Source organism: Otolemur garnettii, unplaced genomic scaffold (genome assembly GCF_000181295.1).
Source record: "Otolemur garnettii isolate 467f Iridium unplaced genomic scaffold, OtoGar3 scaffold00047, whole genome shotgun sequence".
NCBI classification, from domain to species: Eukaryota; Metazoa; Chordata; class Mammalia; order Primates; family Galagidae; genus Otolemur; species Otolemur garnettii.
Genome location: NW_003852442.1, coordinates 3478874 through 3491368, shown reverse-complemented (window position 1 = coordinate 3491368; position 12495 = coordinate 3478874). Strand labels below are relative to the sequence as shown.

The 12495-nt window shown below is 49.1% G+C and overlaps 1 protein-coding gene across 1 annotated transcript in view; it reads left to right on the top strand.

Annotated features, from left to right (window-relative positions):
* Positions 1-12495, top strand: part of BCO1 (beta-carotene oxygenase 1) — a 40227-nt gene that overhangs the window by 14907 nt on the left and 12825 nt on the right. The window contains exons 4-7 of the mRNA XM_003791305.3: positions 673-820; positions 2507-2654; positions 5020-5243; positions 7939-8196. Coding sequence (XP_003791353.1) covers positions 673-820; positions 2507-2654; positions 5020-5243; positions 7939-8196 — 778 coding nt within the window. The remainder of the gene's footprint in view (positions 1-672; positions 821-2506; positions 2655-5019; positions 5244-7938; positions 8197-12495) is intronic.

Genomic DNA, 12495 nt, shown 5'->3' with positions numbered 1-12495 from the left:
GGGGATGAATTTTAAAGCTAATCTGGAGCGCCTCCACTATCAGTCAGTAGGGGGCGCGCTACCCCAGACACAGATTGAGCGTCCGCCAGTATTACCGCCAATAAACCGTGGTTTTTCTTTCTTCCTGCTTTGAGCCTACCTTCTAATCAAATGAACTGTATGTTCTTAACTCGTAATTAGTTTGTTTTCTTTTTCTTCAAAACGAATTTCCTGGACACATTTAAGATAACCAGTGTGGACTCACTTCTCTGCCAAAGAGGGCGTTTATTAGCTGCTTTGCTAGACTCGGGTGGGATGCCTTTGTGGGTGCACGTAGGTTTTCTGTAGAGCTTCCAAAAATACTACGCAACACACACACACACACCCCACCCCTGTGCCCTAGCTGCTGTTGTTGGAGACCTTTGTGTTTTTGAGAATCCGGGAAGAATCAGCTGTGCCACCAGGGTGTCCCAGCTGACTCACTTCTCAGCTGACTCAACAGGGGGGTGCCCTGGGGCACTTGATATCTCAGTTCTCAGAATTCCTCAACTGACCCAACAGCACTCACTACTGATTCTTTCTTAGTTGAAGTATTTTTAAGTGGTAAAAGAATTGAAGCCAGCTAGAGCAGGGCAGGGCTTCCCGGCTGGGTGGGCATGGCCACCAACTCTGTTGGTCTGTTTGCCTCCCTAGGGCTTTCTCCTACTTGTCCCACACCATCCCTGACTTCACCGACAACTGCCTGATCAACATCATGAAGTGTGGGGAAGACTTCTATGCAACCACAGAGACCAACTACATCAGGAAAATCAACCCACAGACCCTGGAAACCCTGGAGAAGGTATTGGTGAATATGCAATCACCATCAGTTCCTGACTCAAGAAAGGGAGAGTCGGGGCCTCCCTGGGTGAGGCTGCAGGAGCTCAGAGGGGCCCCTTCTCTAAGGCCATTCAATCTTGGGCTTCTCCAGCACGATTTAGCCGTAGAGGGCAGGGACTATGTTGTGTTCATCTTTGTGACTATCTTGGTTTTTCAGGTCCAGTATAGCAACATACTAAACCTAGGGAGCTTACAAAAACTGAATTTGACTCTGTCGCAGTTTGGGAGAGGCCAGAAGTCTGAGAGATCTTGTGGGGAGGTCCAGGCTCTCTCTGAAGGCTCTAAGGGAAGACCTTACCTGGCCTCTTCCGGCTCCTAGTGGCTGCCACTTGTCATTGGTGTGCCTCAGCTTGTAGATGCATCCCTCTAGCCTCACCCCACCTCATCATCACATGGCATCACCCCTGTGGTCTGTGTCCAAATTTCCCTCCCTTTATAAAGACACAAGTCAATGGATTAGGACCTACCCTGATGCAGTGGGACCTCATCTTAGTTTAATTGCATCTACAAAAACCCTGTTTCTAAGTAAGGCCATACAGGTGCCAGGGATTAGGACTTCAACTTATCTCTTTGGAAGACTCAATTTAGCCTGTAACCATGTCCGTATTGCTTGGCCTGGGGAGCCCAGTGAGAACTTGAATGAACGCCTATATTGGACTGCCCACACCTCCCAGCAGTCTTACCTTGCCTTGACCTGAAGAGGGAGGCATGAGGCAGTCAGCAAGAGCACAAAAATAAATGACCCAGCAGATGCCTTTCCTGGGAAGAATCAAGTCAACATTTTGGTGAAAATCAATAGACCCACTTTCAGTTTCCCCCAGCTGCTGTGCAGAGCCCTGGCGTCTTTACAATACATTTTAACGATCTGTTAGAGGGACGAGGCTTTTCTTAGCCATGAGATTATGCTCATCTCCTTTTCAGCTAGGTTGGCATTGGTCCAACCCATATATGCGTCCCACAAGGCTGCAGAGAGGCGATGCTGGGAGGGAAAGAGGCATTGCCTGACTCCTGGCCCACTCTTGGCTGTGCTGTTCCCGGGAGGAAGGGTGCACAGTTGGTCTCCGGCCACCCCATTGTTCTGCAGTTGTGACCTGCTCAGAGTGGGGATCATTACTCAGCTTGTTAGTCAAGTTTTGCTTTGACCAAATGTTTTTGTAACCTCTCCATTCCCAGAGTAAGCCTATGAAAGAGGCCCAGAGATTTATGCCTCTGTGGAATGCAAAAGGGGAGGATTTAAATGACTTAACCAGAAGGACCCAGAGCAGCAGCCAAGGTGAAGGCTACCTTTCTTCCCAGGTCATTGCTCAGAGCTTTCTGTGGTGAGGTGCCACAGGACACCCTCAAGGCCCCTCATCTCCGTGCCAAGGACACCCTCAAGGCCCAGGCAGTGGGATGGGGACAACAGCCACAGAAACACACCAGCTCCCCCGCCTCCCCTACAACCTATTTGCCATCATATAGGTCGTATCAGGTCACAAGAGTAAACATCCTCTTTGAAGGCAAATTCATCTTATTTTTAGATCAGGAGATAGATGAAGAACATCCATCATCTCTCTGAGCATAGAACTCATTCTCTGAATTCAGTTGGGTTTACATGGGATTTCGCCCTTTCCTCTTTGAAATCCCAGGTGGCCATCATATTTTGCAGGTTGATTATCGTAAATATGTGGCTATAAATCTGGCAACAGCACATCCTCATTACGATGAGGCTGGAAATATTCTCAACATGGGCACATCCGTTGTGGATAAGGGGAAGACAAAATATGTGATGTTTAAGATTCCGGCCACAGTACCAGGTAGGTCATTTTGGGAAGACACACGCAGCCAAGGGTGTCTCCTTCTGAAGAGTTCTGAATGTTGTTGCTGACATAAGTCTCAATGTAATACTTCCCCCCCCCCCCATAGTATTTAGATGACTGTGAACTCAGTCTTCTTTTTTAGGAGAAAAGAGAAGTTGCTGGCATTCCTTTTGGAAGAATCCTAAGCTCCTTTTCTTTAAGCTTCCATATACCTGCCCATCCATACACCCACTCATCTATTCTCTCTTACCCATTCATCCATCCACCCACCAATCTATCTACTCATCCATTTATTTACCCATCTATACTTCTATCCTTCATCCATCCATCCAGCCATCCATCAATTCGTCTTTCCATCCATCCATCCATGTTTTTAGTTTCCTGACAAACCTTTCTATGGCAGGGTTGTGCCAGCTATTTTCACCCCTAGCCCTGAAGCCCAGGGTTCCAGGGTTGTTCAGGGAGCTTAGCCCTGCTGGGATCCACTCCAGATCCCTACCCTATTCTCTGGGCCTTCTGGACCTTCTACATTTAGGGCCAGGATCTTGGAGCAAAGCCCAGGAAAACTGTGATTGTATGTTCCTGAAAGAGGAGGGCGAGGCTCCTAGCCTGTGTTTGTCCAGGACCCTCCTGGGAACCACACCCAGGAGACAAGGCCTCCGAGGGCTGCCGCACAGGTCCCAGGAGATAGTGTGGAACTGTAAGGGTGCTTGACCAGAACTTCCTGTTTAGGAAAACTAGTTTCCATCTGTGATCCCTGCTGGTTTCTTCTCCCCACCTAGTCTTATATAGTCCCCTTGAACAAATTACCAGGCTCTGTCAAAGATGTGAGCCCTCAAGGTCAGTAGGTACAATGAGTTTACTTCTAATATAGAACTCCCATTAGTTATTCCAGAAAAGCCAATAAGCTGAGCTCAGAATCCTAGAATGTCAGATTTGGGGATCATCTAGGCATTTGAGTTTTCCTCCTTGTATTACAGAGGAGGACTTTGAGATTCTGGGGATCAGGTGACATTCCATGTTTGCCCAGTCTACAGCAGCCATCAACTTCCTACCAGCAGCAATTCTCTGAGCACCTGCTCCATGCTGGTGGTCACACTGGGGTGTGAGACCGTCTCATGCCTCCCAGGCCAAGGTGCTTTTCATTTCCGTTTGCATTGTGCCTCATTTGTTTAGTGAATAAAAGAATTAGACCACAAGCCCACAGCGTCCCTCCCACCAGCCAGCTGTTTACAGTGTGCCCAGGTGGCCACAAGAGAGGTGGGGACCTTTGCAGATAACTCATTATAAGCCAGCCCCAGGCCTGGGTGGGGAGGTCTTTTGGCCAGAAAGTGACTCATTCTTGCTGAGGAATTGAAAACTGAACACGTATGGAACACCTTGCATGTTTGAGCACAACACAAAGTACCTGGACCCTTGAGCTATTTCATCCTCCTCTCTGTCTTCAATCTCTGAGTGTCATGATCCCTAACAACAGAGGAGGAAGCCAAAGCTTAACCCTGGGACTCTGACCATAATGATAGTCCATTCCACCAAGCCTCAGTTTGCCATCTGTAAAATGGGCAACCCACAGCCTAGTGTGATTGCTGCAATATATGTAAAAGCACCTCATTGCAGTCGGCACTTACATCCATTCCCAGGCGTTTTAGAATGGGCACTGCCAAGGGAAATTTGTGGAAACCCTATGAAATCCATATCAAATGATGAGTTCCTGAAAAAATACCAGTGTCCATCAAAAATCCTAGTGGGGAGGAAACTCACCCCTCACTCAGGAGCTTGACAGGAATGCAGAATCTCAGGCCCTAGCCCAGAACAAAGTCAAACTCCACATTTTAATCATGAACTTCAGATGATTCATATGCACAGTAAAGTTTGAGAAGTGATTCTGTAGGGCAGGGGCCAGCAGACTTTCTCTGTAAAAGAACCAGATAGTAAATATTTAAGGTTCTGAGGGCCCAGTGCTCTCTATCATAGCGGCTCAAATCTGCCAGTGTAGCTCAAAAGCAGCTGTCCACGATGCATAAAGGAGTGCACGTGCCTTGTTGTGAATAAAACTTTATTTACAGAAGCAGGTGAAGGTGGGACTGTGGAGCAGGTGAACCCAGGTGTGGTGGAGGACCCCTGGCCTCCTTCTGTGGTTCTCAGGTTGCAAATCAGAGCTGGGAGTGGGGAAGGGGGTGCTGGGCCTAGTTAGAAGGTCTCAGCCTAGTTCCCTGCAGCCACCTGCACGGCCTTGTCATCTGCTGACTTGCTGGCTCTTACTCAGAGGGGGTCTCAGCAAGCAAGTCAGTTTGTGGGTGACAGCAACGTCTGGGGCCCTCCTTCTTTCTGCTCAAATCCTGAGGCTTGCTTTTCTCTATAGAGGACCAGAATAAGGGGAAGAGCCCTTGGAAGCACACGGAGGTGTTCTGCTCCATCCCCGCCCGCTCCTTCCTCTCCCCAAGCTACTACCACAGCTTCGGGGTCACCGAGAACTACATCATTTTTCTCGAGCAGCCCTTCAAGTTGGACATTCTCAAGATGGCGACCGCGTACATCCGGGGAGTGAGCTGGGCCTCCTGCCTGACTTTCCACAAAGAGGAGAAGGTGAGGCCGGGCAGGGACATGAACCCAGCAGGAGCCAGCTGACCCCCAGAGGCAGGCTCAGAGAGGGGTCAGCAGCAGCAGCAGCATGCAACAGGGAGGGAGCTACTTTGTAATCTCCTCGCAGGCACCTGCCAGCCTTCTAGCGAGTTCTGAAGCTGGAACAGACCTTCAGAGTGATCCCAAGCTAGGGCCAGGGAACTGGGCCTTTACACCCACATGTCCATGAGTCATTGGATGCAGAATGTCCCAGGAACAGGGTGTCACCTTGAGCCACCAAGACAGTCCCCACATACCCTGCAGCAAAGAGACCAAGTCCCCAGTCCTGAGGGACAGCTGGGCTCCTCGCTGCCTCCACTCTGTTGACAAGGCCCCTTCTGAATGTCTGCTACCATCTTAATGTTGGGTGGTGCCAGAGGCCACTCAGACATGGCAATGGGAGAGTGTTCCTCCAGACGCTTCAACAAAAGTATCTCCTTCAGATGCACCTGAGCACAAAAAGTATGTATGTACACATGTGCGTGTGTGTGCAGGTATGTGTGTGCGTGTCTGCATACTTGCTGTTACTTTAGTTTTGAAAAATAGCAAGTAATTCTCAGTGTTACCTATTCAAATAATACACAAGTATATCGGCCACAAGTGACATCCCTTTGTCTCCAGGTGCACTCCCTTATCTGGAAGGAAGCCCCGCTGTTCATCCAACACCTTCTGTTCCTCTTTCCACATGTCCACGTTTGTCCTGCTGTGCGACCCAACACTCTCCTTAAGGCCTGTCCTTTCTCTTCTCAGTGCAGAGAGTAAGGTAGTTAAGGGAACAAAGGGGAAAGGGGTAATGGGAGGTCCCACCTCTGCTCAGAACCTTCTCATGGTTTCTTGTCTTCCTCAGAGTAAGATCAGTGGTTCTCAACCTCCCTAATTCCACGGCCCTTTAATACAGTTCCTGTGGGTCGTGACCCACAGGTTGAGAACCGCTGATCCAGAGGCTTTCTTTATCATCCCCACCCCACCCCACCCCACCCCACCACCACCACCACTACCACACCCCCCCACCCGCCTACCCCCGTCCCACCTGCCCTCCCCTCAGCCACTGGCTCTGTGCCTCCAACATGTTTTTGCCCCTGGGGTTTTGGATTTCTGTCCCCACCACCTGGACCAAGGTTGTTCCCCCAGATGACTGATCCAGTCTGGGCTCCATGGCCCCTGATCTCTGAGGCCTTCCTTGAGGAACCATCTCTAGCAGAGTCCCCAGTTTTCTCCGTCCCTGACCCTGCTTTCTCAGGAGAGCCGTCATCCTTGACATATGATACATTTGATTTTGGTTGTTAGCTTCGCCACCACTAGTATATAAGCTCCGTGAAAGCAGGGGCTGGGTAGTATTTTGTCCTGCTGGTTCCCAGAGAGGCATCTGATGAGTGGTAGACTAGTGATAAATATTTGTGGAATCAATGAGCTGGGGCCCAGCAGCTCCATGGCTGAGACCGAGTTTGCCCAGCAGCAGTTTCCCCAAACATGGCTGGGGGGGCTTCCTTCCAGCAGGAGCTTTGGAGCCCTCTAAACCTCCAGAATGCGGCCCTGGAGAGTCCCAGGCCCTCTGATTGTACCATGGTGAGAACAGTGAGAGCCCACGATGGCAGGGCAGACAGCCCTGGGAAACGCTTTGGATTGCATTTAGAAGAGAACTTTCTGGAAAGTCCATGTTGCTGGCCCAGAGATTGGGGTCATGGGGAAGAAAAGGTCTCAAATAATCACCCCATCATCACCTCTCCATCCTGACCCCCCAACAACACTGTGGAAACCTTCTTCCTCTGTAACCCTTCTTAAGTTGCATGACGATGAAGGGGGGTTCAGGGATGGTTTGTGACTATTAACATCTGGGGCTTGAGCCTGGGGCAGGGGAGGAGGCGGTGAGAGAGAAGCCTGGAGTAGGCTTCCCTCCCTTTCAGGAGGAGGGTGGTTAGGCCAGAGCTGCTGGAAGCAAACACTCCCCCACTTTGGATTAGGCAACTGGGAATACAGATATGGCTAATCACCACCTAGAGTGATGCTGACTGTGACACCCAGAGCGGTGCGCGGTCCAGAGGCCTAATGAGCTGACACTCCCTTGTGGGTTTGTCAGCAAGGACCAGGCCCACCCCACCTGTGACAAGAGTCTCTTGGCAAAGGAGACAAACCAGGAAGTGGGCTCTGCAGTGGAGGCCAGGAGAGGGGACCCAGAAGGACGGGGTGGGGTTAGGGCTTTAGGGGATCTGGTCTTGGATGAAGTCTGGCACCCCAAATGTTCACGCCAACTTGGTCATTGCCAGGGAGCAATGTAACCTAATTCTTTGTGCCCTCAATGAATCCCTAACAATAAAAAAAATGCACATATAATTAAAATTCATGTCACCGCCCACTCAGTGTCACAGTCAGTAGGACAAGGGGACAGTGCTCTCTGGGAAATGTGCCCAAACATTGTCTGGGTGACTGCAAAGACCCAGGCAGCAAAGCTTCCCTCCTCTCCATCATAAAGATATAATTCTAGAAATCCAGCAATAAACAGCTTTGTTCACTGGGCGCCTTTGCCTGTATGGCACTGTTAAGTGGACACAAGTCGGAATGGGGCTAGTGCCTGGTGGGGCTGGGTTTTCTGCAGTCCCCAGATGCCTCAGCGGCTGGCTGAGGGAGGGAGAGCTGACCTCTAGGCCTGCGTCTTCCTCAGACTTATATTCACATCATCGACCAAAGGACCAGAAAGCCCTTGCGGACCAAGTTCTACACGGACCCCTTGGTGGTCTTTCATCACGTCAATGCCTTCGAAGAGGATGGCTGCATTCTGTTTGACGTCGTTGCCTACGAAGACAGCAGCCTCTACCAGCTCTTCTACCTGGCCAATCTGAACCAGGACTTTGAGGAGAACTCCCGGCTCACCTCGGCTCCCACTCTCCGGAGGTTCGCCTTGCCCCTCCACGTGGACGAGGTAACAGCTTAAGAGAAGGTTTGCTTTATTTCTAGAGAGATGTGAGCCCAGGTAGGAAGTTACTTTGACCTTTATTTGGTTGACATCGAAATCCAAAATGAATTGTTCTTAAAGAATAAGAGGGTTCGGCGCCTGTGGCTCAACCGGCTAAGGCACCAGCCATGTACACCTCAGGTGGCGGGTTCAAATCCCCAGCCCGGAACCACCAAACAACAATGACGGCTGCAACCAAAAAATAGCCGGGCGTTGTGGCGGGCACCTGTGGTCCCAGCTACTTGGGAGGCGGAGGCAAGAGACTCGCTTGAGCCCAGGAGTTGGAGGTTGCTGTGAGCTGTAATGCCATGGCACTCTACCCAGGGGGACAGCTTGAGGCTCTGTCTCAAAAAAAAAAAAAAAAAAAGAATAAGAGAAAATGGTTTTTATTATTTTTCCAAAAGCTGTACATGTTCATTGTAGAAAGTTGAGTGAAAAGGAAAAAAAAAAATTCTCATAAGGGGGTGGCGCCTGTGGCTCAAAGGAGTAGGGCGCCAGCCCCATATGCCAGAGGTGGCAGGTTCAAACCCAGCCCCGGACAAAAACTGCAAAAAAAAAAAAAAAATTCCCATAACCCTACCACCCAAGATGATCAGTGTGGACATATCTGTCTGGCCTCATAAGCTCTTTTGTTCTCTCTCTGTGTCTTAATTTTAATCATATGTGCATAATGTTTTATTGTTAGGGATTCATTGAGGGTACAAAGAATTAGGTACACTGATTGTATTTGTTAGGCAAAGTCTCTCTTATAATTGTGTCCCACCCCCAAGAGGTGTGTCATACCCCGTGACCCCCATCACCCTCCCTCCTCCCCACTCCCTCATTCCCCTACCCCCTGCCTTGTATTAGCTCATCTACTGCCTTCATATTAGAATTGAGTACATTGGATTCTTGCTTCTCCATTCTTGTGAAGAAGAATGTGTTCCAACTCAATCCAGGTTAATGCAAAAGATGTAAAGTCTCCATGCTTTTTCATGGCCGAATAGTATTCCATCGTATACAAATACCACAGCTTATGAATCCATTCCTGGGTTGGTGGGCATTTAGGTTGTTTCCACATCTTGGTGATTGTGAATTGAGCTGTGATAAACAATCTAGTGCAAATGTCCTTATGAGAAAATGATTTATTTTCTTCTGGGTAGATGCCTAGTAGTGGGATTGTAGGATCAATGGTTGGTCTAATTTGAGTTCTTTGAGGAGTCTCCATTCTTCCTCCCAGAAAGGTTATATTACTTTACAGTCCCACCAGCAGTGTGAAAGTGTTCCCTTCTCGCCACATTCACGCCAGCATCTGCAGATTTGAGACTTTGTGATGTAGGCCATGCTCACTGGGGCGTATGTGCGTAATTTTTAATAGCTTCATTGAAATGTATTTAACTTACCGTACAATTCGCCATTTAAAGTGCTCCATTCAGTGGCCTCTTTGGTATAGTCACACAGGTGCACATCCAGCCCCACAATCAATTTCAGAACATTTTCATCCCCTCACAAAAAGAAAAATCACATACTCATAGCGGCTACTGCTTGGTCCCTCCTCTCCCTGCCCCAGGCAACTGCTCATCTGCTTTCTGTCTCCTGGCATCTTCTGGACATTGTATACAAATGCAGTCATGCAGGGGAGTCTGGCTTCTTTCAGGCAGCACAGCGTCCCTGAGAGGCATCTGTGTTGTAGCCTATATCACACTCCTTTCCTTTTTATGGCTAAATATGTACATACCATTTTTCACACTGTTTTCTCACCTATTGGTACATCTGAACATCTCTCCATGACATTAAGTAATTCTTTGAAACATCATTGAAAATATGTGTCCAGGGCAGGGATTCATCACCATTTCCTTACACAGCCCCAGATGCTGAACAGCTCTGTTCTTAACTGGAAATGACCACCAGGCAGTCAAATGTTATCCTCCATCAGATGCTGTGGCCACAGCTCTGGGCTTCACTGAAGGAGGCTTATGGAGGCTTCTGGCTCCAGAACTTACTGACTTCATGCCTTAATTAATTTAAATGGAACCAAATTCAATACAATTACGTTTTGATGGCTCACATTAGCTAAATGCACTCTATGTGCCAGGTACTTTGCTAAGCGTTTTGTTTTTCTTACCTCACTGAAGGATCGGAACAACCTGAGGGAAAGCTCCTCATATTAGCCTCATTTTACAGATGGAAAAACTGAGGCTCAGAGAGGTTAAGAAATGTGTGTAAGACCAAAGGGGCAGAGCTAAAACTGGAGCCTTCTCCAGTCTGCCTCCGAGCCCCTGTGTGTAACTGCTAAGGGGCAGTGACACTGCTGTCCCTAACTGCTAGAAGGAGCCTCAGAGGGGGCATGACTGCTTTCCAGGCTCTGCAGTGCTAGGGGATGGGCCTGCAGTACCCAGGGCACCTCTGGGTTCAGTGCAGGGGTGCAGCCAGTGAGCAAGGAGGTGGTGTGTGCACCCAACTCGGTCTGGCTGCAGACTCAGGGGCTCCCCCATCTCTCCAGCACTTCCCCAAGCACTGTCACTTGTGTGTCTCTGCCATGGTTTTTCTTTTCTTTTCTTTTCTTTTTTTGAGATAGAGTCTCACTTTGTCACCCTTGGTAGAGTGCTGTGGCATCACAGCTCACAGCAACCTCAAACTCTTGGGCTTAAGCCATTCTCTTGCCTCAGCCTCCCAAGTAGGTGGAACTACACATGCCCACCACATTGCCTGGCTATTTTTTTTTAGAGATGAGGTCTCACTCTGGCTTAGGCTGGTTTTGAACTCAGGCAATCCACCTGCCTCAGCCTCCCAGAGTGCTGGGATTACACGCGTGAGCCACCTCACCTGGCCAATATTTCCTATCACCTCTATTTAACATATACAAATCCTTTTTTATGTCAATCAACTCACTCTTTACTTAACTGTCTTGAAAGGAAACACATCCCCACCCAATGGAAAGCTGGCATTGCTTGCCACACAAAGAAGATGAGCATGAGAATGGAACAGTGGACAGAAAGCAGAGGTCTTGAGCTCAAGCCAGAGCCTTGCTGCTTGCCAAGACTCAGTCTTTTTGCTGAGGGTGGGGGAGAAAGTTTGAAAAGCGTTAGGTGGCTCAGCGCCTGTGGCTCAAGTGGCTAAGGCGCCAGCCACATACACCTAAGGTGGCAGGTTCAAATCCAGCCTGAGCCCGCCAAAAACAATGATGGCTGCAACCAAAAAAAAAATAGCCAGGCGTTGTGGCGGGTGCCTGTGGTCCCAGCTACTTGGGAGGCTGAGGCAGGAGACTCACTTGAGCCTAGGAGTTGGAGGTTGCTGTGAACTGTGATGCCACAGCACTCTACCCAGGGGGACAGATTGAGGCTCTGTCTCAAAAAAAAGAAAAGAAAAGCATTAGGTGTTCAAGACATTGTGACACCCAAGTGGAGACTCTCTCCTTGACCCAGTCAGAAAGATTGGAAGAAACTAAGGAGGTTTTTTTGTTTGGTTTTCTTTTATTTTCTTTCTTTCTTTCTTTCTTTTTTTTTTTTTTGAGACATAGTCTCACTTTGTTGCCCTAGAGTGCTATGGTATCACAGCTCACAGCAACATCCAACTCTTGGGTTCAAGTGATCCTCTTGCCTCAGCCTCCTGAGTAGCTGGGACTATAGGTGCCCACAACAACACATGGCTATTTTTTTTTTAGAGATGGGCCCTTGCTTTTGCTCAGGTTGGTCTCAAACTCCTGAGCTTGGGTGATCCACCTGCCTCACCTCCCAAAGTGCTAGGGTTACAGGCATCAGCTACTGAGCCTGGCAAGAACAGAGCGAGGAGTTAACTTTTTCCCCATGCAATCGGGCTACTGAATGAGTTGCCATGTCTCCTAAAATCATCACATGGGGTCCAGAGGCCTGTGGCTCTCTTGCTCGGGAAGCACAGCAGTGTAGCCCTGTGGCCCTCGTTTCAGGAAGCAATGTGGGTATTGTAAAGCAGATCACAGGGCCAACGTCAGCCCAGTGATGACACACACTCCCTCCCACTTCCCATACCTGAAAGATTTTATAACTTTCTTATTGTACTCGAGAAATGGTTTGCTTCCTTGGAACCAAACTAAGAAGGTTAGCATGGACATTTTAAAGGTCACTGTGTGAGCTGTCTGCTGCCTTAGCCAGCTCCTGAGCAAAGGAGAGCAAGCTGTGGGGTGGGTGGCTCCGGCCACGCTTTTTAATTGCTACTTACTGTCCCTTAAAAAGTCTCCTTACTTTGCTTTCAAGTCGCCCTGCCTGTGTATTGAAATTGGGAGGGCAGGCTCGGCGCCTATAGCTCAAC